The sequence below is a fragment of the Tarenaya hassleriana genome, unplaced genomic scaffold, assembly GCF_000463585.1.
Source record: "Tarenaya hassleriana unplaced genomic scaffold, ASM46358v1 Cleome32, whole genome shotgun sequence".
NCBI lineage: Eukaryota > Viridiplantae > Streptophyta > Magnoliopsida > Brassicales > Cleomaceae > Tarenaya > Tarenaya hassleriana.
In genome coordinates this window covers 237,040-258,186 of record NW_010966372.1, presented here as the reverse complement: position 1 = coordinate 258,186, position 21,147 = coordinate 237,040, and the positions used below count along the sequence as shown (strand labels likewise).

The 21,147-nt window shown below is 39.4% G+C and overlaps 4 protein-coding genes and 1 long non-coding RNA gene across 9 annotated transcripts; 4 read left to right on the top strand and 1 right to left on the bottom strand.

Moving 5' to 3' along the window:
- Positions 1 to 108: 108 nt before the first annotated feature.
- LOC104821148 (histone-lysine N-methyltransferase SUVR3) lies at positions 109 to 1,611 on the top strand. Its single transcript, XM_019203360.1, is given in 3 exon segments — positions 109 to 434; positions 618 to 650; positions 653 to 1,611. Coding segments are annotated over 3 exon segments (273 nt in total). The 5' UTR covers positions 109 to 236; the 3' UTR covers positions 695 to 1,611.
- A 1,852-nt stretch (positions 1,612 to 3,463) lies between these two features.
- LOC104820790 (LOB domain-containing protein 20) lies at positions 3,464 to 4,601 on the top strand. Of its 2 annotated transcripts, none has more exons than XM_019203376.1 (2): positions 3,464 to 3,984; positions 4,083 to 4,601. In XM_019203376.1, the coding sequence occupies exons 1-2, from the start codon at positions 3,595 to 3,597 to the stop codon at positions 4,467 to 4,469; spliced, it is 777 nt and encodes a 258-aa protein (XP_019058921.1). In that variant the 5' UTR covers positions 3,464 to 3,594; the 3' UTR covers positions 4,470 to 4,601. The 2 variants fall into 2 exon arrangements, with proteins under 2 accessions (XP_019058921.1, XP_010549704.1); XM_010551402.2 differs by having other exon boundaries at positions 3,470 to 3,984; positions 4,068 to 4,601.
- A 182-nt stretch (positions 4,602 to 4,783) lies between these two features.
- Positions 4,784 to 9,517, bottom strand: LOC104820788 (probable inactive leucine-rich repeat receptor-like protein kinase At3g03770). 4 transcript variants are annotated; one of them, XM_010551399.2, is made up of 10 exons: positions 9,491 to 9,517; positions 8,646 to 8,700; positions 6,870 to 8,282; positions 6,620 to 6,753; positions 6,207 to 6,447; positions 5,910 to 6,112; positions 5,769 to 5,812; positions 5,553 to 5,664; positions 5,130 to 5,436; positions 4,784 to 4,980 (listed from the first exon to the last, which is right to left on the bottom strand). In XM_010551399.2, the coding sequence occupies exons 3-10, from the start codon at positions 8,263 to 8,265 to the stop codon at positions 4,958 to 4,960; spliced, it is 2,460 nt and encodes an 819-aa protein (XP_010549701.1). In that variant the 5' UTR covers positions 8,266 to 8,282; positions 8,646 to 8,700; positions 9,491 to 9,517; the 3' UTR covers positions 4,784 to 4,957. The 4 variants fall into 4 exon arrangements, with proteins under 4 accessions (XP_010549701.1, XP_010549698.1, XP_010549703.1 ...); XM_010551396.2 differs by lacking the exon at positions 9,491 to 9,517 and adding an exon at positions 9,186 to 9,376; XM_010551401.2 differs by lacking the exon at positions 9,491 to 9,517 and adding an exon at positions 9,202 to 9,376.
- Positions 9,518 to 10,949: 1,432 nt separating this feature from the next.
- LOC104820787 lies at positions 10,950 to 12,648 on the top strand. The gene is made up of 2 exons (XR_772972.1): positions 10,950 to 11,058; positions 11,655 to 12,648. It is a non-coding gene; the product is annotated as an uncharacterized LOC104820787 (long non-coding RNA).
- A 3,838-nt stretch (positions 12,649 to 16,486) lies between these two features.
- On the top strand, positions 16,487 to 21,071 carry LOC104820786 (5-methyltetrahydropteroyltriglutamate--homocysteine methyltransferase 1). Its single transcript, XM_010551394.1, has 12 exons — positions 16,487 to 16,593; positions 17,290 to 17,644; positions 17,739 to 17,826; positions 18,168 to 18,295; positions 18,408 to 18,799; positions 18,910 to 19,073; positions 19,188 to 19,268; positions 19,371 to 19,537; positions 19,636 to 19,741; positions 19,832 to 20,082; positions 20,180 to 20,381; positions 20,463 to 21,071. The coding sequence occupies exons 2-12, from the start codon at positions 17,295 to 17,297 to the stop codon at positions 20,829 to 20,831; spliced, it is 2,298 nt and encodes a 765-aa protein (XP_010549696.1). The 5' UTR covers positions 16,487 to 16,593; positions 17,290 to 17,294; the 3' UTR covers positions 20,832 to 21,071.
- Positions 21,072 to 21,147: the final 76 nt, after the last annotated feature.

Sequence of the window (21,147 nt, the reverse complement as noted above, 5' to 3'; positions counted from 1 at the left end):
ATAAAGTTGTAACCTTTAAACACATCGTTAACCCAATTTTGTATTAACGAAATCACATCAAATGTGAAGCTTCAATTCTGTAATTAAGCGATTTAATTGGTTCTTGGAATCTCATAAATATCGTAACTTCGATTAAGATGACTACTAGTCCATTGTTTCGGCCATCTTTAGAAAATGCAGCAAACAGTCGCCGAAAAAACCTCGTCTTGAAGATACCCATATCATCATAGCGACAGATGCGGTTCCTACGATGCGCAAACTTGATCCTTCCATGGCTGACTCCGCAGGAGCTCGCTGTCGTATCCCCCACCTGCAAAACCTTTGCCCTCCGCCGATCCGTTATCTCCGCTCGGCCCCTCGAGAACCTCCCGCTCCCGTTCTCCAACGACCGTCGACGGCCACCGCTACGCGTTCTTCGTAACCCTCGTCAGGTTGTCACCTAATATTTTCCGGCGTCTTCGTCGCCGCGGCAGGGCTGGGTTGCGGCTCCAGGTGCCAGCGAATCGGACGGAATCGGTGGGAATCCGGTAAGTCGAGTGGGTCCGGACTCGGGAAATGGATCAGCGGATCTTCCCAGATTGGCGTCCGGGTTCTGACTCGGTTTCTCGACACGGGTAACACAGGAGAAGATTTCGTTTCGTCTGAAGATCAGATCACTAGAGATGAGAAGAAAGGTTGGTGGTTGTATGCCTGATCAGTTCATCTGCGAATTCGCAGGTACATTCTGATACTTGTGAAATGAGACACCCTGTGTTGAAGTGATGATGTTGTGTCTGCAAAAGCTGATAGCTTTGATTGATGTACGACTCATTCCGTGAAAGAAATCGAGTTGAAAGTGAAACTTGAGGTTAAATTAACCAAAAGGAACACAAATGTCAGGTTTCAGGATTGGAAATTTGGAATTTGCTTCATCCGTTGAAGAATATTTTTGCTGGAGTGGTTGCATTATTCGACGCTTAGAAGTTTAGAGAATAATGCAGTGCTGAACTAGGAAGTGAATGGTAAATGCCGGTCGTTTCTCTAATCTGTATTTCATGAAAGAGTCGTGAACCTATCTATTGTCTTGTTGTAGCCGAATTTGGATGCTGTTTTCAAGCCATAATGTGTTGGTATAGAATAGAATCCCGCTAAGGCTATACATCGATGCGCTGGATTGAACAAGATACCGAGTTCTCTTGCTGTGTTTTCTCGGGTTGTCAACTCTTCTTGTGGTCTCAAGATTATCTTCCCAGCTTCATCTAACAGTTACTATGGCACTACCTTTGATGTTTGTACACGACAATGCTCGATCTTTATCGGGGTTTTTTGGTCTGTAATAAGTCCATCCATGGGTTGGATTTGCACTGGAGAACCACCGGGCATAAGCAATATGTATATAGCTCACAACCCACTTGTGCTGCATAATGATCCATGTAGAGATGTGAACATTGCCCTTTTCATTTCCAAGGACCTAACTCCTAGATCTGGTCTTTTTCTGAAAAGTCTTGAGTTCTTGAATCTTTCTTGACGTTGCAACTTGTAAAGCACTCACATTAGATTCATCTTTCTGTATAATGATACTCACTAAACTGTGCTTCTTGTAACGAAAGTATCATTGATTACTTTGATGCTTCTTCTGCAGAAATTACTCGGCAGTAAAAGCTGAAAGGATCCGTGTATATATATATATAGACGTGTGTGTGTGTGTATACACATATATATGGATTGGTAGAGGTGTATTGAGTATACTGTTGTTTCAGACGTTGGGAAGAAGAAAGAAGTGGAGAAAGGGGGGGAGCGCGACAGAAGAGATGAACGCTGTTGGTTAGCTTGCAGTAACCCACACGCCACGGACACCACGATTCTTGTGCCTCTTCCCTTTCAGACATCTACCATTACCGCCTCTACATACATATATACTTACACACACACACATACACATACATTGCATACATTGTGTATATCTCATGTATCTACCAGATCATGTAATCTAGTGGAATTATACACGTCATCAATCAACTATACTTTTGACATTTTTGGCAGGTTCTTCTTGTATAGACCGATGTTTATTTCTCCCTTTTTTTTTTCTCCACCAAATTACTCTACTTTTGGGATTATTTACACTTGAACGTTTAAATATTAATATTTTTTCCCGTTTCGGAAATGTTTTAGGTAATATTTTTCTTTATAAGCAAAAGGGTTTCTAGAATTATCACGAAATCATTGGAATTGAATTTCGTGATTTCTTGTTTTGTTTTTTTCATCCGACAACTTAATTTTCCGACCACTAAAACTTTGAGTTGAATTTGCGCCATAAATATAGAAAGCGTATTAGCCAGATTTCATGTGTATGTATAAGTATTTCGAACAAGAGGACTAACAAAAAAACATCGAATTATTTAATAATTTTTAGAAAAAAATACTATTTTTTAAATAAAAATGGAATATAAATTTGAATAAAATTCATTAATATAAAATTAAATGTTGACATATTTTTTTAAGAAACAGAATTAAAAAAATAAAAGAAATGCCAAATCTCGAAAAATAATTACAATTATATCTATAACTTGTTTTTGAATTGAAAAGGACAAATATTTGTATTATTTTACATCGTCCAACTAAAATTATTCAAAACATTATTTTTAACGAATTCCAATTTTTCCAAACAATTCAATCCTTACGTGTATAAAATAATTACTTGCCAAAAAAAATGAAGAAACAATAAATATATATGGATACGGTATTTTTTAATCCATCGAATAAATAAATTTAAAAAAAAAATAAAGAAAAAAAAGAAACAAATATGACACTCTCTTTGCACGTGCAGCTCACACCACCTCTCACCTTCTTCCCATTTCTTTCCTCTTTGTCTTTCACCTAACGGTTCCAACCGTAACGCCTCTACGTACACTAGTCTGTAATCCTATACCCCCATCCACATGTATATAGAATTATACATCTATATACGTACATATATATGCACGGGTTAAAGTGGATATGTATAAGTCGTAGTTATCATATGGAATTTGAGAGGGCATACACTGGTAATTCATGAATATAGTCCTAATATAGAGATTTATACATTACAACCTATATAATTTATGTCTACACAATGTAACATTTCATCCCGTTTCTTAGTCTTTCCATCCTTTTGTAATTATTTGATATATTAACATACATATACATATATATGCATATGTATTATCAATTACGTTCCCATTGATGACGCATAAACATTTAATTAACGCGCAAAAAAGAAGGATGTGAAAGTAATTAGAGGTTTTTAGAACAGATAAATTACAAAATGCCGTTTTTAATATATTTCCATATGTACATTGGATTTATTTTTGTTTTAAATATAGACCAAAAAAATAATTAAAAAAAAAAAGATTACCACATTCACCTCGCTACCTTCTTCATGAAACAAACGTGCCCTCCTCCATTTTTCTTTCGCTTATAAACGCCAAAGCCTCTCTCTTTCTATACACACACAGATACACGTATACACACACATATATCCAAACACATATATAATAGCATCGACATCATATCCTCACAAGAAAATCTCGATTACCCCATCCCCATATATACATACAGACGTGTGTATATATATACATGGCTGATCATCCACGCGGACACGACACCTCCGAGAGTCGGCGGAAGTCGGCGGCGGCGGCCGGAAAACGCAGCACCGCCGCATCATCAGAGCCTCCCCCGCCTTCGTGCGGCGGAGCCCCGGCGTCGCCGTGCGGGGCGTGCAAGTTCCTGCGGAGGAAGTGCGTGAGCGGTTGTATATTCGCGCCGCATTTCGGCTCGGACCAGGGCGCGGCAAGGTTCGCGGCGGTTCACAAGGTCTTTGGGGCGAGCAACGTGTCGAAGCTCCTCCACCATATTCCGGCGAACCGCCGCCACGACGCGGTGGTTACGATCTCTTACGAGGCTCAGGCCAGGCTCTCCGACCCCGTCTACGGTTGCGTCTCCACCATTCTTGCTCTCCAACAACAGGTCAGTTCATTACAACCGTACATTCATTTATATACGTGTGCACGTACATATATATATGTGTGTGTGTTTGTATGTATGTATAGGTAGCTTCGTTGCAGGCGGAGATGGCGGTGGTGCAGACACAGCTGATAAACAGTAGAGTCGCCATGGCTGACGTAATGCAGCAACAGAGCCACCACCACCACCACCACATGGTCATGCAACAACCGGAGTACTCCAACAACTCCTCCGCCTCCACCACTCTTGCCGGAGCCACTGTGACCAGCTTCACGGTGGCCGCCGCTGGCTTTGACGTCGTGGGTTCGGCGGATGAGATTGTTGGGACGGTGGGAGGGCCGCCGCGTAGCTTCGAACACTCCCTGCAACCGCAACCCCTGCCACCGGGGAGACAGGGTGGGATGGAGGAGGAGGAAGAGGAAGAGAGCGACGGGGATTTTCAAGCGGCGGAGGGTATATTTCCCGGCGAGATTTTTCACCGGAGATGAGCATGCTCTGTCTGAGGATATGTCTTTACTTTTAGAAACTAAGGAATAAAAACACAGTAAACAGACCTCTCTTTAACGTTGGAGAATATATTACATGAGATGTTTAATAATAGAGATATAAATAGTTTTCCATTCTCTTACTCTCTCTCTCTCTCTCTCTCTCTCTCTCTCTCTCTCTGAATGTGAGTAAAAATTCTGCCATTTACTATGAACTACGTTCAGAGACAGGAACCAAAACCGGACTGGAATCATATCGCATACAGACAGAAACTGGAACAGTAGTAATGGTTCAACTTTGACAAAGACTGGTAATAGATTCATATGAACAGCTTGGCCATTCCCAAAAACCAAAAAGACATTAATTGCAGAGTTACAGAGTTTTGATCTGCATATACATATACACATACATATATATATATATATATAGTCTTATGTAGATACTAGTCTACCAAGGAACAACAACACCAGAACCAAACAGAACATCGCCTTTATCGCTCATGCTCTCCATACCCTGCATTAACCCCACGCACATCAGATGAAAGCAATCATTGCTACTTAATCTCTGGAATCAATTCAAGAACTATGAATCTTGATCATGATGAGGGAATCGGACCGAGAAGGGCAAGAACAGGGCATGGTAAGGGGGGAGGAGAGTGTGACCTGAATCTCGGGGAGTCTCGAGAGTCGTTAAGTGCAGACGTGGAGGAGGAAGGGAAGACACTGCTGGGACGGGCGAGCCACGGCTGCTGGGGGGATTGCTGTTGTGTAGCCAACCGTCTTGGACTTGAGACGCGAACTGAAGATTCCACAGGACATCCTCAATGGATGGTCTCTCCGACGTGTCTTTGAGGAGACACCTCATGCATATTTCCATCATCGTCTTTAAAGACTCGTCAGAGCACGCTCTGTGGACTGTCGGATCCACCATGCTTCTGCGAGCATCATCCACCGTAATGCTTCCTTGTAGCTGTGAATCGGTTATTACAAAATGTCAGAGTTTGAGACTTCCAAATCTCGAGGGGGCGTTGCAAATTTGCAACTAGAAAGTTGTCTGAATCCGTGAGAACCATATGAGTTTTTTACCTGATCCTTTAGAACATCCACCTGACTCTTTGTCTTCAACGGTCTTCCCACGATCAGTTCAAGCAAGATCATTCCAAAGTCGTAAATATCAAGTTTATCCCCGTCTTTCATCCTGCCCGAGCAACAAACAGAGCCAACCGAGATGTAAGTTTATAACAGAGCAACGAGCCCAACAGATTGATCCCTTTCTTTTGCAGAGTAACAAGATTTTCATACCCTGCATTATCTTTTGACCCACTCGAATGTATTCCCTGCCCAGCCTTGAAAAGAAAACCGAGCAAATTTCAGTACAAAACTATAGCCCAAAAGAAAGAATGGATTTCAGATTGTTAAAGCATAGAACTTTTTTCACCGTACCTTTCCAAGACCCTCCAGCAGTGGAAGGTTATAGCTACTTATTTTGGGCCCGAGGTTATTGTCCAGCAAGATGTCAGTTATTTTCAGGTTGTTCGCATAAACACCTGGAACGATACCCGTATGCAAGAACTGGATCCCTTTCGCTACCCCTATCGCAGCACTTATACGCTGTTCCCAGGTAAGCAATCGTCCCATATGCCCATCTGAACATAGTAACAACAAAAAGTTTAGGATCATAACTAGACCTCTGTTGTTTTTACTTGTGTATGGTTTCGGGAAAAAGGTTCAAGCTTTTACCAGAAATCCAGCTCCTGAGGTTCCCATTTGGAACAAACTCGAAAACGAGGAACATTCTGCTGACGGTAGAATCGTCCAAGTAGCACTCGAAGCAGTGTCCAAGTGCACTGACTAAGTGGCGGTGCCTCAGTTTAGCAATTAGCTCAATGTGATGCATAAAGTTTTGGGTGCTGCAACTTTTCTTCATTTTCAAGCATCTAATTGCCACAAAGGATCCATCTTTTAACTTCCCTCTATAAATCTGAAAGAAAAAAGTGGGAAGAAGATCAAATCTTACCTTACTATGCCTTTACTTACAGTAGCAGTTGTTGTTTCATGGACCCAAAACACTTTATATGATCATTTTTTGAGCCAAACTTAAGCATAAAGATTGCAACTGACCCAAAATTTTGGGAGAAGTTAGGATGTTTTACCTGTCCCTGAGAACCTTCACCCATGAAAGCAGATGTTTCAAAGTTATTAGTGGCATACTCGAGCTCTTCCAGTGAAAATGTTCTGTAGGCTGGAATACCAAGTGCACCTAGCTTCATTGTCTGAGAAATATACCCTTTGAAATATCACAAGAAGTCATCAGAAACCAAGTTAATGAATGAAAAATGTGACATCAGACTTATGGTTCACCTTCAAGAAACTGAAAGCAGATGATAAGGATACAGATCTTACTTGCATCTGACAGCAACTTTGATGTGTATCCAGTTGTCGCATTCTCCGTGATCAATCTCGGTGGAGCTTTCTTTGCTGTTTTCTCGGAATTTACTCTTCTCACAAACACTGACAAGAAACCAACGAGCAGAACCACCCCAATAACACCTGCAGTTATGCCCAAGGCAAGACCAACCTTCGAGACCTTCTTCTTCCTCTGGGGTAGAATCCCGACAGCCAGAGCTTCATTGCTACAGAATGAAACCGGATGCTGATTTTCATCTCCGGTAGCCAAACAGTTACCCCAATATGCAATCAGTCTGCTCTTGGAGCTTGGTTTAAGACAGGTAGGTAAGCTTCCGGTTAAAAGATTTGATGATAGATCAACAACCATCAGCTCGGAGTTGCAAGAAAGATTCAAATTAAGTCGTCCAGTGAATTTGTTTTGTGAGATGTTCAGATAGGATATCCCGGGGAGAGATAGAACAGACATAGGAAATGGCCCAATGAACATATTGGAGGAAAGATCCAAATGTTGAAGCTGATAAAAAGAACCCACTTCTTCAGCTGGAATTCCAGACCTAAACCTGTTCTTGCTCAGTATGAGAGTAACCAACTTGTTACCAAGCCTAGGAAACTGAGGTCCTAAAGAATTGCCTTCTACATCCAGAACTTGAAGGTTTGTCAAATGGCTTAAATCGGGCACTTCACCATTGAAGCGGTTGTTCGCAAGATCGAGAACTCTAAGACCCGACAAGCCACTCAGGGAAGAAGGTAATGATCCATTGAACGCATTCTTTCTCAAACTCAACACTTTCAAACCAGAGATAGAACCAATCCAACCCGGTAACTGACCAGAAAACATGTTCTCGTCGAGTATAAGGGTCTGAAGACTCGCCAGTGATGAAAGTTCATGAGGAATTGCTCCGAAAAGAAAATTGGAACTGACGTTGAAAATCTCCAGCGAGGATAAACGGTTGAACTTTCCAGGTAATGGACCCCATAATCCAAGAGAGACCAAGGTGAGAACTTTTATGTCGGGAAGCTTAACAAGAGTTGTCACAAATGAATCTATAGAGAAACTTTTCGGTAACAAACGAGCCCTCCTGTTTCCTATAATGTGAAGCTGAGTCACGCTCTCTTCATAGCAAACAACGGTCAGAGACGGGTTTGGTTCAGAGTTGCAGAAATCAGTAGAGCTGTTCCAGCTGCTTAAAACCCTTGGATAGTATAGGAGCTGTTGGAGCCTAAAGAGGGTCTGAGATTGAGATGACTGCAAATGCCAAGAACCATCAATGGCGGCCAAAAGCAAAACCAGAACCAGCAATGCTGAACTACAGAATGCTCTCTCCATAGCTGAAATCATGCACAGAGAAACAGCTTGTCTTCTCATGGCAGACGAGAGCATACAAGGCATTTGTCACATAATATGCCCTGCAAACATTCAAGAAATCTAAGCTAACAATACTGATGGAGTTCGCATTGAATAGAGTACTGAATTTGGCTCAAAACTGGGTCCACCTGCTGATTGCCATATATCCTTCTCCCTCTCAAAGATCTAAACCCCACATTTTCCATTTATATCAAACCTAGTGTAAACATACTCATGAACATTTAACAAAAAAAGGTGTCGTCTTTAACACATTCAATAACAATCACAGTCAGATTCTTGTGGTTCTATATAAACATCAAGAACACCAGATTTTTTGACATGTTTCTCAGAATAGCTGGATCCTCTACAGAGCTCAAGACAGAGAAAATTGCATGCAATTAGCAGAGAGATGAGAGAGCTTTTACCAATGGGAAGATCATATGGGCCAGGGTTCTTATAACTTGAAGCTCCTGAAGTTACCTGCAGAAGGAAAATCCAGCAAACAACTTCAGAAAGTTTCCCTCTTTGGTTTTTGGTCATCTAATAAACCCGACTTCTTGAGAGAATGATAAGGAGGAGAGAGCAAGAGGGAAAAAGGACAGTCTTTTCCTTTGAGATGAAGAAACCCTTCTCCAAGCTTTTCAAGTAAGTGTTAAGGAATAATCTTTCTTATTTTTTTATATAATCAAAGAGGGCCAACTTGGTGAAAACGGAGTAAACAAGTGAAGAAAACCCAGACGAAAAATTCTCGAGAAAATCCCTAAAAATTCCCCAGGAGAAAGCGTTTGCAGGTGGAAAAAAAACACATTCAAAGAAACCCACCAAGAATATTATAAGTATGAAACAGAGGAATTCATGGGACAGTGTTTGTCCTAAAGAACAAAACACCCAGCAAATTTTCAATCTTTTTTGAATGTTGAGAACAACCGAACAAAAACTTCTGCAAAACCAATGTAAGCTTTTACCATCCATAATCCATACGTTCAAATAAGCTTTCAGTGACTCAACAGAGAGAGAGAGAGAGAGAGAGAGAGAGAGAGAGAGAGAGAGAGATGGGTCCTCAAGCACACGCGAAGACAAGCGTCTGGAGACAAAAAAAAAAGTTTTCAAACAAAAAATTTTGAGGAAAAACCCAGAAATTGTTCACATGCAAATACAATATGGGGAATCCCACTGTCACTGGCCGACATTTTCTTCCTTTTCTCTCTCTCTCATTTCACTGTTCGGAAAAGAAAAAAAAAGGAATTGTAAATGGAAAGCAGAAATTTACCCTAACTCCATTGTTGATGTGATTAGTAGTAATTACATTGCCCTGCTTTCAAGAAGAAGGAACAAGAATTACTTGAAAAACGCGGAGGACATGTAGCTTATACAGACGCAAATAATCTTGACACGTGATTATTTTTTTAATTTCATAATCTCTAATAATTTTATCTTTTTTAAAAAAAAACTGGGGGACAGAAAGGGAATAATCCACTTGGCCAAAGCTGTGACGAAAGAAAGCATAAGTACCAAAAAAAAATAAATTAAAAGATAAAGTGAAGATTCTTTGGGCGAGATGGGAGAAATCCATGTTATATACCTTTTTTATTAGTTGGATCTTAATTCTTAAGTTTATTTTTATGGATTTCTTTTAAATTCACAATAGACCCTCTTACTACTTCTCTCTATATTTTTTTCATTTCTTGAAAATTGCATATTTATTTAAGTTTATTACAGTAACTTGAAAAATATTTTATTTTTTGTTTGTTAAATAGTTAACTTTAAATGCATAGAGTAATGTATATTAATTTTGGTCCGGTCTCAACATCAAATTGAACTTCAAATATTTTGAATGGGATTTGCTGGTACATCTTAAAATGGACTGACCAACCTTATATTATACAAAACAAAATGCCATGTGTACGAGAGGCATCATCATATTACGTTTTAGGACACCGAGGGACAGAAATTAAATGTTTTTTTTTCAAATGAATTCAAATAAATTATATTCACACTATATAAATGTTATATTATAATATTTAATTTTAGTTTTTAGATATTTATATTAGATGGTAGGGATTTAATCTGTTTATATGCATTTAATATAATATTTTTCAAGTCATGGTGTCGAATCAAGTGACCACAAACTTTTTATAAAAGGATTTGAAGTTTGGTTGAGGCGTATGTCTTTTTTCTTATTGTCGTGTAATTATATTAGGTCCAATGGTTGTGAAGTTGCGGTCCAAATTTAAATTATTTTTGTTAGGTGAGTCTAATTGAAATAATCATCACCCCTACAATTTTCTGTATCGGTGATTACAAAAATTGCACTCTAAATTACGCCAATTTGAGAAATATTAGCTTAATGAAAATATTATAACAAAAATAAATGGAACTTAAAATTTTGTGGATCGTTGTTTATTATATCGTTTGATTATTATGACAACAAGTTGGTCCTCACATATTTTGTCTTTAGTTGTATAATTGCAAAGGGCATGTGTCATTATTGGTTCATAATTAATAGAACACATTCACATTTGGTTGTATTTTTCTATTTTTACTGGACAGTCCACCTGTTTCACTGTTTTTGTTGCGTTATATGTATATTCTGCCCCTTTTGTCTTCATCAATTCACTGTATTTAAGACTGAAAATGGATTTCAGAAAGTTTGGGGTCATTCACAACTTGTAATGAAATATCAGGGCTATTATGAAATATTTCTAAATATTCGGGGTAAAAGTGAAGTTTTTAAAAAAAAATCCAGATCAGTGTAAGAATCTCGGGTCTTCTTTTGAAATCGCGTCACTTCCGCTCTCTTCGATTTCCGCCGACGGCAGGCCAAGAAGACAAGATGAGGTAATCTATTACGGGTTTCAAATCCGTCAGATGATCGATTTTTCAGCTTGTTGCATTTCTGTTATGACGAATTTAACACCCGCGAGCTAAACCCGATTAGATTGGAGTATGATTCGTGTAATCACCAGATGTTTCGGGTGGTGATGATTTAGTGCAATCTTACCCAAGATTAAAACATTCATGATCTTTTAGGGTTTTAGTTGGTATTTCGACATGGGTTTCTCGGTACGATTCATGAGAGTGCAAGACCTGTGCGTTTCAACATTGTCTTTAGGGTTTATGCTCGCGGAACCAGTCGTAGTTGTAGAAGTTTAGGCATTGGATTTATCACGAGGAATACGATTATTTAAAGACCGTGGTCGAGGATGTGAATGGGTTGAGACTGGCTTGAGTGAATTAGCTTTAGTTCTGGACACTAAAGTTTACTTCTTGTGGCCTTCGAGATTCAATAAATTGTGCGAGATGTTTGCCATGTACAGGAATCGGATTATCCCTCTTAGTCATGGCAATTTTCCGAGTTTTCGTGTCAATTTTTATTGAGGTTCATTGGCTTTGAATGCAGCAGAATTAAGTTAAACATTTGTCCTTGTTTGCAGTCATAATCCAGAAGTTCTTTGGGATAAGGTTCTGACAATGGCCTTGCCGGATGCAAAGGAGGTTTGGGAGATCCAGATCCTTGGAGTTGATGCTTGATTCTTGAGCGACTTGGTTTAAATGCAATGTACCAAAAAAATGCAATCTATGGTGTCCTTGGAAGCCCTTCTTCCTCACTTCACTTGCTTCGGTGTATAATCTTCTGATGTTCATAGTGAAGGGTTCAGGATTGTGAGACAAATAGAGGACTAAGGAACATCATATGTATGTTCAGTTCAGGAAGAAGAAAAGGGTAGGTGGAAAGGACTGCTGAGAATGGGAAGAGAAACCTACACCTTACATTAAAGTTGATCAGAACAAATGGTGGGATGACAAGGACGAGTCCATCTGTAAGTCTTGAAAATTACCGTTAAAGTGCCCTTGAATCTAATCTCTCTGGGTTTATCTGAAATCTTCATCTTCAACCAGCCAAACATATTTCTACTTTTTGTCTTGGAACAAGGCTCTGCCCCCATGTTCTGTTTCTTGTCCTCAACTCGGCTCTAGACCTTTATATGCCTCTGTTGCAGCTGATAGTGATGTTTCCTCCGATGACCAGTCCGAGGTAAATTCTTTGTCCACAGATAGCTTACGTTTAACGTTTGTTAGGCAACGTTGTCGTGTCGAAATCATTTTCGCCTTGTTCATCGTACTTTGTGGATCGGGATGGTGATGGCAGTGATGGCGATTGAATGCTCTGTAAGTTTCGACAATCTTGATCTCTACAGAGTCGTCTATGATTCGATATGCAATGAGCTTTGGTTTGCGAATTATGTAGCAGACCTGTGTCTAGAGGTTAAGGGGAAAAGAAAGAAACGACCCCATAGGCTCATACTCATCTGTCATTTGGCATAAAGAAACGGTGCAGCCTTTATCTTCCAATTGTAATCTGAGGATTGACAGACTCATCTTTTGAATGCATTTCTTAGATCTACCTGATCTGGAAAGGCTCAAACTTTTTCTGACCGCCTAAACCGGACACTCGATTTGACCGGTTTAGCTCCCCGGTTATCTTATGATTGGAGGAGCCGAGTTAGCTTAGGTTAATGTCTCAGAGGTGATTATGTTTCAGTGAGTCGATTTAATTGTTTTTCTTTAAAAAAAAAATTGGAGATGAACCGTTGATTGCATGATACGAAGATGAAAAATGTAACGATATTGGTTCCATGGATGAATTTTAGTTTATGAGAAAATGAAATAAATAATAATCGAGTTTTGGTGTTTGGTGGTCCATGATATTTAATTCATGCAACGACAAAAACATGTGGCACTTGTGTTCTCTCATTGTTGTCACATTTTATATACGAATGCTCGTTTTCAGATTTTTGTAGAGATTTGCTTAACTCTTGACTTAGGCCTCCACACATATATGTATATGTGTGTATATATATATATATATGTGTGTGTGTGTGATCTTCAAAATTCCTAAAACGAAAAAAAAAAGAGAAAAATTATATAGCAACGCTTTTGATTACCTGTAAATCCATGATGACTCACTTTGTTCTTTTATGTTTTTCCTTTTTTTTTTTTTATTGGTTGTCTATTGTATGAAAAAATATATTATATTGAAACGATTTTTTTATTGGATTCTTAATGGTGTTAGCAGTTCCTCGGATCTATTACGGTTTTAAAAAATATTACATTTCAATAATAATTAAATACCACAAAAATAAAGGACCATGGTGTTTCTTCGTCGGCACCGTCACCTATTTCTAATTCAAAAAATCAACGTGCGCATACATTCCCACTCGGGCAAATGAGAGCCCGATTATACGTACGAAAAATAATATGTAACATATACATTTTTAAAATTAACATCAAATCGCGGTTAAGTTTATGAGCCAACGACAGTAAAAAACTTTGACACGAATTTTCTGCGAAAACATTGTATAAATTTATAAAATGGTCTACCAATACCGGCCACAAGATGAAGGAAAATAATAAGAATAAAATAAAATGACAGTCGTATACTCCGATTTAGAAAATTGTCGGTCCAAATATTTTCCAGTATATGTATGGAGGAGGAGTCAATGTGAATATTTATGTTGGATCCACCGACAAAAAACAAGCAGATGCCACGGCCTTTGGAGTGTGGCCAGAATGCTTATTATTATTATTATTAGGATTAAATATTAATTCGAGAGAAATATCTCAGTTTGCAATTTGTTTCCTTAATAATATTCTAATTTAAAATTTAGCAAATTAATATTCAATTTGTAAAAGTTTTCTAAATTGATACACAAAGGTGACGGAGTTAATTTTTCCGTCTTGTGTGCCACCGGACACGTCAACGCCACATCATTGCCATGTCAGCTTTTGTTATTTCTAGAAAAATACTTAATTTACAATTTTTCTAAATATATACCCAAATTATAAATTTAACATAAATATACCAAAATTTGTAAAATATTTCAAAATTTATATTCAATTTTGTAAAAAAATTTCCAAATTGATACCCATATTTGTAAACGTTTCCCAAGTCTGATCTGATCCCGCACTCGTTCAAGCGTTTCGGGTTCGGGTTCGGGTTGACCCAATTTTTTCGGGCTCGGATCGAAACCCGACCCTATAAATATAATTTTTTCTTCTCTTTTTTGGCCCGAGACCCGAAACCAAAAAATTATGATTATCGATGTATGGACCGAGTCGGGCTGAACTTCGAGTCTCGGGCCAAAATTGGCACGTTAATTATGATTATTGTTGTATGGGTCGGACTTTCGGGTCAGGCTCGATTCGAACTTCGATTTGAGTTCGAGATCTATAGGGTTGGACTTTGATTTGAGCCCGAAAAAATTGGGCCAACCCGAATCCGAGCCCAAAACTAGGGGTGCCAATTTGAGTCCAAGGCTCGAAACCCGACTTAGTCTAGCCCAAAAAATATCGGGCTTCGGACCGAAGTTTTTTGGGAAAAAAAATTGGGCTTTTGGGTCGAGCTCAAATCGGGCGTCGGACTTGAGTCGGACCGGTCCGAAAGTCCGAAATTTTTTTAAAAATAAAAAATAACATTTACAAAGAGAGGCCCACAGGCCGACCCGACCTGACTCGACCCGACCCCAAAATGCATAGGGTTGGACTTTGGGCTTAATTATATAGACCCGAAAAAATTGGGTCGGCTCGAGCCCGAAACCTCTAGGCCGAGTGCGAGTTCGGGTCGGGCCAGCCCCATTGACACCTCGACCCGAAATCCTCGGCCGAGTGCGAGGTCAGATTAGATTTGGGAAACATTTATAAATGTGGGTATCAACTTAAACTTTTTTTATAAATTTTGGTATAAATTTGGAAATATTTTACAAATTATGGTATATTTTTGTTAAATTTATAATTTGAGTATATATTTGGATTTTTTTTGTTGTAAATTTAGGTATTTTCTGGAAATAACAAAATCTGAAGTGATAGTGATGTTGCGCTGACGTATACGATGATGTGGCACAAAAAATGAAAAAATTAACTCCGTCATCTTTGGTATCAATTTGGAAAATTTTTGCAAATTAGGATATTAATTTGCTAAATTTTAAATTGAGGTATTATTATAGAAAAAATTTGCAAATTGGTTATTTTTCTGGAATTAACCCTTATTATTATTATATTCTATGAATCGCATAAATTTTCCGTATAAAATTCAAAATTAAAAAAATGTAACAATATAGTATGTATTTTGTTTAGTAATACAAAATTACATAGATAAATATGACTTGAAACCCAACCTGAAAAATGATATGTTTTTAGTTATTACGTGGACAAGTTGAAGTAGTTTAAATTCGAAGAAACAAAACATTTATATTAAAACGACTTACCAAAAGAGTAATTTATCCGACAACAATTGTCCAACACTATACTGTTAATTTCAATTGCAAATAATTATATATATACATTTGTTTTGTAGCTTTTTATTATAAGTTGAGATTAAAAAAAAATAACTGCACAAATTCCCAACAAAAAGGCGTCGTAAAATAATTCGTTCTTAAAATGGAATATTCTCATACAATATTCGTATTGCCACATTTCAATTTTTTATACTTTATCTTATATATAATATAGAGGCGAAAAGGTTGTACAGTCAAAATTCAATTTAATTGATGGCTTTCATTGGCGGATATTCCGATGTTTTTTATAAATTCCACTAAAGTTTTCAAAATTAACTAAATCCATTCTTTTTGTTTTACAAAATCGAAAATCTAACAAATTTAACGATCTCAATTCTACAATCTTGAATTATTTAATCTAAATAAATTAATCCTATTTTCTCTTCACCTACTCTATGTTCTCTCACCAATTTCAGGATATGACACACACTATTTAGTGACACCACACGACGTCGTCTTGAGAGCATTGTATAATCCGGCCACCTAACCTTGTGGGCCCCGGACCACCCACCAACTCCCCCCTTCCACGTTTTAATTACGCAATTACCCTTCATTTTTAAAATCATTATTATAATCACCTGTTTTTTTTTTTCTTTTTCAAAATGATAAAGAGATTATAATAAAAACATGATTCATTTCTCGCGCTTCTTAACCATTTCCAAATGGACACTTAATTATATAACCCTTTAGCTAAATTTTTCATTGGAAGATCAATTTGTTCATTAATATTAGTTTTATTAAAAATATTTTAAAATTTGTTATTTTATTTACATATATTCATTTCCATATATAAATACTAGCAAACATACGGTGTATTGTTATAGATACAACAATAATATATAATAATATATACAATTTTTTATTAAATAAAATTCCGAAAATATCCATCACACATCTACAGAATCTCACACCCACGAAGGGACGTCTTGTGTATTTTTTTCTATAAATAAGCAAACACAGCCACTCTTCTTCTTCGTCTCTCCTTCGTGACCTCCTCCTCTCAACCAATCCTTTCTCCTCCCGATTCTCACTCCGCAAGGTACGCCTTCGGGTTTCCATGGCTTCCCCACGTCCTCGCTCTCTCTCCCTCTTATATAGATAGCTTCCTTGCTTCCATTTCGTTTTACTATATTCGTTAATGCTTTGTTCGTCCCTGTTTCTGACCTCGCAAGTGAATTTTTTGGGAATCGCTTGACTGTTCATCCATCCGTTTGTTGTGATTTGTGTTTTTGGCCGAGATCTATCGGTGAGTGAGTTGGTGAAGTGTATAGATCTGGGTGTTTGTGTTGTTGGATCTGTAGATCTGGCGTCGGATCTCTGTTTTGGTTACTTAAGATCTGATCCCGCCTTTTTTGTCATCATCGCAATGATTAATTTTCTTGGGTTTCTGCCCTCCAGATCCGCTTTACGTTATCTTTCAAACAGATACACGTGCATACAACTGCTCGATCTTGATTTGATTATTATATTTATTCGATCTGAACTTGAAGCTTTAAGATTCTCTCTGAAATGGGTTCCTCTTGTTTATATCGTAAGGCTGTGTTTTTTTTAAACGAACATGTTAGTAGTGAAGAAAGCTGCGAATGTGTGGCGGCTTTACAGCTTTTCTGATTGCTTTGCCACTTTCTTATATTGTTAATTAAATTAACGAGTTAAAGAAACGTCTAATCACGTGCTGAGATTGAATTGAATTCAAAGCTGATTTTGGTGTGTTTTCACTGTTTGATCTGAGAAGACAAAATGGCCTCCCACATTGTTGGATACCCTCGTATGGGTCCCAAGAGAGAGCTCAAATTCGCATTGGAATCGTTTTGGGATGGAAAGAGCAGTGCCGAGGATCTGAAGAAGGTGGCGGCTGATCTCAGGTCATCCATCTGGAAACAGATGTCTGATGCTGGGATCAAGTACATCCCAAGCAACACCTTTGCTTACTATGATCAGGTGCTCGACACCACCGCCATGCTCGGCGCCGTCCCACCGAGATACGGATGGAACGGAGGCGAGATTGGATTCGATGTTTACTTCTCCATGGCCAGAGGAAATGCCTCTGTGCCCGCCATGGAAATGACCAAGTGGTTTGACACCAACTAGTAAGTGACAGCCACTCTTGTCTTGTTTTTCAGTGACATTGTTATCGAGTTTGTGAGTCGGGGGGTTAACGTGTTTAATATTTTACGGATGCAGCCACTACATCGTGCCAGAGTTGGGTCCTGAGGTCAAATTCTCTTATGCATCCCACAAGGCTGTGGATGAATACAAGGAGGCCAAGGCTGTAAGTATCATTATTCACTCATATTGATTCTGTAGCTTTAGTGTCTAGTATATCTGATATTGTTATAAGAGGGAAGTGACTCTACTCTTGGAGTAGTTTACTGCAAAATGTGGGCTTTGGTAGAGGAAGTTGTGCATGATCAGTTTTCAAGGAGGATTCTTAAATGGCATTAGGATATTTATTTCTTGTAATCTTACGAAATTTGGCAATGGCATAATGATTCTAGTCTAGTAAAAGCAGGTGAAACAAGAGCAGATTGATCTTTTTTGTACGTGGTATCCGTACAGTTTGTTCTGCTATACCAAGTGTTTGCTTATACTGATGTGTTGTTATTTATGCAGCTTGGTGTTGAGACCGTCCCTGTTCTCATTGGCCCTGTCTCTTACTTGCTGCTTTCCAAGCGTGCTAAGGGTGTTGAGAAGACATTCAACCTTCTCTCTCTTATCGACAAGATTCTTCCAATCTACAAGTGAGTTAATAGTTTACGTTTTTATTTTCTCCCATAATATCATTTTTCTTTGATGTTATCAATAATATGCCTGAGTCTGACATACTTCTGGTACGATGAAATGTGTATGCAGGGAAGTCATCAGCGAGCTTAAGGGAGCTGGTGCCACCTGGATTCAGTTTGATGAGCCTCTTCTTGTCATGGATCTTGAGAGTGACAAACTCCAGGCTTTCACTGATGCCTATGCTGAACTCGAGTCAACCCTTTCTGGTCTGAATGTTCTCGTGGAGACTTACTTTGCCGATATCCCTGCTGAAGCGTACAAAACCCTTACCTCCTTGAAGGGAGTGACGGCCTTTGGATTTGATTTGGTCCGTGGAACCAAGACCCTTGACTTGATCAAGGCTGGTTTCCCCAAGGGCAAGTATTTGTTTGCTGGTGTTGTTGATGGTAGAAACATCTGGGCCAATGACCTCGCTGCCTCACTCAGCACCCTTTCGGAGCTCGAGGGCATTGCTGGCAAAGGTATATTACATTGTTATATGCCATTATGTGACTCTCTGGCCTGCCGTTGTGGATTACAGAACTTTTATCTTGTTTTCCTTGTTAATTTTAAATTGTGGGCATTGGTGTAGACAAACTTGTGGTCTCAACTTCCTGCTCTCTCCTCCACACTGCTGTTGACCTTGTTAATGAGCCTAAGCTTGATGCTGAAATCAAGTCATGGTTGGCCTTTGCTGCCCAGAAGGTTGTTGAAGTTAACGCCTTGGCCAAGTCTTTGGCTGGACAGAAGGATGAGGTATGTTTCTTTTGCAAATTTGTGCATGCACTGTTCCATCTTATGTCCTGCAGTTTTCTGTGGCTTAAATGGTCAGGGAGATGTTAACGTTCAAACTCTGCTTCCTTCTGTCAGGCCTTTTTCTCTGCTAATGCTGCTGCTTTGGCTTCGAGGAGGTCTTCCCCAAGGGTGACCAATGAGGCTGTTCAGAAGGCTGTAAGTTTTGTTTTTTTTGTTTTTTTTTTCAATCTTCATTCCCATTCAATCTCTGGAAAGTCTTTTACTGATTATTATGGGCTGTGATTCTTGTCTTCTCAGGCTGCTGCTTTGAAGGGCTCTGACCATCGCCGTGCAACTAACGTCAGTGCTAGGCTAGATGCTCAGCAGAAGAAGCTCAACCTCCCGATCCTCCCTACGACTACCATTGGATCCTTCCCCCAGACCCTGGAGCTCAGGAGAGTTCGCCGTGAATACAAGGCGAAGAAGTTAGTATTATCTTAAATTTCAGTATTCCAGTGTTCTGTTCGACCCCAATAAATGATACTTTTCTGTGCTCACGATGTTAACAAATGCTTTTTGGTAGGATCTCTGAGGAGGACTACGTTAAGGCCATCAAGGAAGAAATCAAGAAGGTTGTTGATCTCCAAGAGGAGCTTGACATTGATGTCCTGGTTCACGGGGAGCCTGAGGTCAGAGCCTTTTACCCGTTAGACTTTTCAGTGACTAAAACCAATTTTAGTTGGGAATGTTTCTGATTGTTATCATTAACTAAATTGTAGAGAAATGACATGGTTGAGTACTTTGGAGAGCAATTGTCTGGTTTTGCCTTCACGGCCAATGGATGGGTCCAATCTTACGGATCTCGCTGTGTGAAGCCACCAATCATCTACGGTGATGTGAGCCGCCCCAAGCCAATGACTGTTTTCTGGTCTTCGACGGCTCAGAGCATGACCTCTCGCCCCATGAAGGGAATGCTTACAGGCCCTGTCACCATTCTCAACTGGTCATTTGTCAGAAACGACCAGCCCAGGTGCGTATATATAAATGACTTATCAAATGGTTTGAAGAAGAAATGTCCCAGATGTTTGACTATTAACATCCTTTGTACATCTGGGGGAATTGTTTAGACACGAGACCTGCTACCAGATTGCGTTGGCCATCAAAGACGAAGTCGAGGATCTTGAGAAGGGCGGCATTGGTGTGATCCAGATCGACGAGGCTGCCTTGAGAGAGGGACTGCCCCTTAGGAAATCAGAGCACGCTTTCTACTTAGACTGGGCTGTCCACTCTTTCAGGATCACCAACGTTGGCGTCCAAGACAGCACCCAGGTAGGTTTCGCTTTTCTCGAGTTTTTTCGGGTCATTTCTTGAACTATGCATTAACGTTTTCTTGATGGTGTTTTCTTCCAGATCCACACCCACATGTGCTACTCGAACTTCAACGACATCATCCATTCCATCATTGACATGGATGCGGATGTCATCACGATCGAGAACTCTCGTTCAGACGAGAAGCTTCTGTCGGTGTTCCGTGAGGGAGTGAAGTACGGAGCTGGTATCGGCCCGGGTGTATACGACATCCACTCTCCGAGAATACCGTCGACAGAGGAGATAGCAGACAGGATCAACAAGATGCTTGCTGTTCTTGAGCAGAACATCTTGTGGGTGAACCCCGACTGCGGTCTCAAGACCCGCAAGTACGCAGAGGTGAAGCCAGCGCTCAAGAACATGGTTGATGCCGCCAAGCTTATCCGCTCTCAGCTCGCCAGCCCCAAGTGAAGATGACTCTCTCTCGCGGTTCGGATTCTTGTCCGTACGAGGAATCTGCACGAGGAATCTTTTCGTGTGTTTGTTTTTAAGATTTGAATAACTTTTTTCCCCCAAGAAATATTTAGACGTAGCAATCATTCCCGTTGAGGGGCATGCCTTTCTATTTTCATCTACACTTTTTTTTTTTGTGATGCTATATGTATCTTTCTCCATTTTTCTGCAATGGAATGGTGTCTTCTGTTTTTTTTTTTTTAAATGAAAGGCTTCGTACAAATCCAAGCCACTGGTAATATTATTATATTATATATTATATATATTATTTGTA

Excerpts from the sequence above, each read along its gene's own strand:
- LOC104820790 (XM_010551402.2), top strand. The coding sequence starts at position 3,595 with ATGGCTGATCATCCACGCGGACACGACACCTCCGAGAGTCGGCGGAAG. Across the intron at positions 3,985-4,067 it reads TTCTTGCTCTCCAACAACAG|GTAGCTTCGTTGCAGGCGGA; the intron begins GTCAGTTCATTA and ends ATGTATGTATAG.
- LOC104820786 (XM_010551394.1), top strand. The coding sequence starts at position 17,295 with ATGGCCTCCCACATTGTTGGATACCCTCGTATGGGTCCCAAGAGAGAG. Across the intron at positions 18,800-18,909 it reads CGAGGGCATTGCTGGCAAAG|ACAAACTTGTGGTCTCAACT; the intron begins GTATATTACATT and ends GCATTGGTGTAG. Across the intron at positions 19,269-19,370 it reads ATGAGGCTGTTCAGAAGGCT|GCTGCTGCTTTGAAGGGCTC; the intron begins GTAAGTTTTGTT and ends TTGTCTTCTCAG.
- LOC104820788 (XM_010551399.2), bottom strand. The coding sequence starts at position 8,265 with ATGCCTTGTATGCTCTCGTCTGCCATGAGAAGACAAGCTGTTTCTCTG. Across the intron at positions 6,754-6,869 it reads AAAGTTGCTGTCAGATGCAA|GGTATATTTCTCAGACAATG; the intron begins GTAAGATCTGTA and ends GATATTTCAAAG. Across the intron at positions 6,448-6,619 it reads GTGAAGGTTCTCAGGGACAG|ATTTATAGAGGGAAGTTAAA; the intron begins GTAAAACATCCT and ends TTTTTCTTTCAG.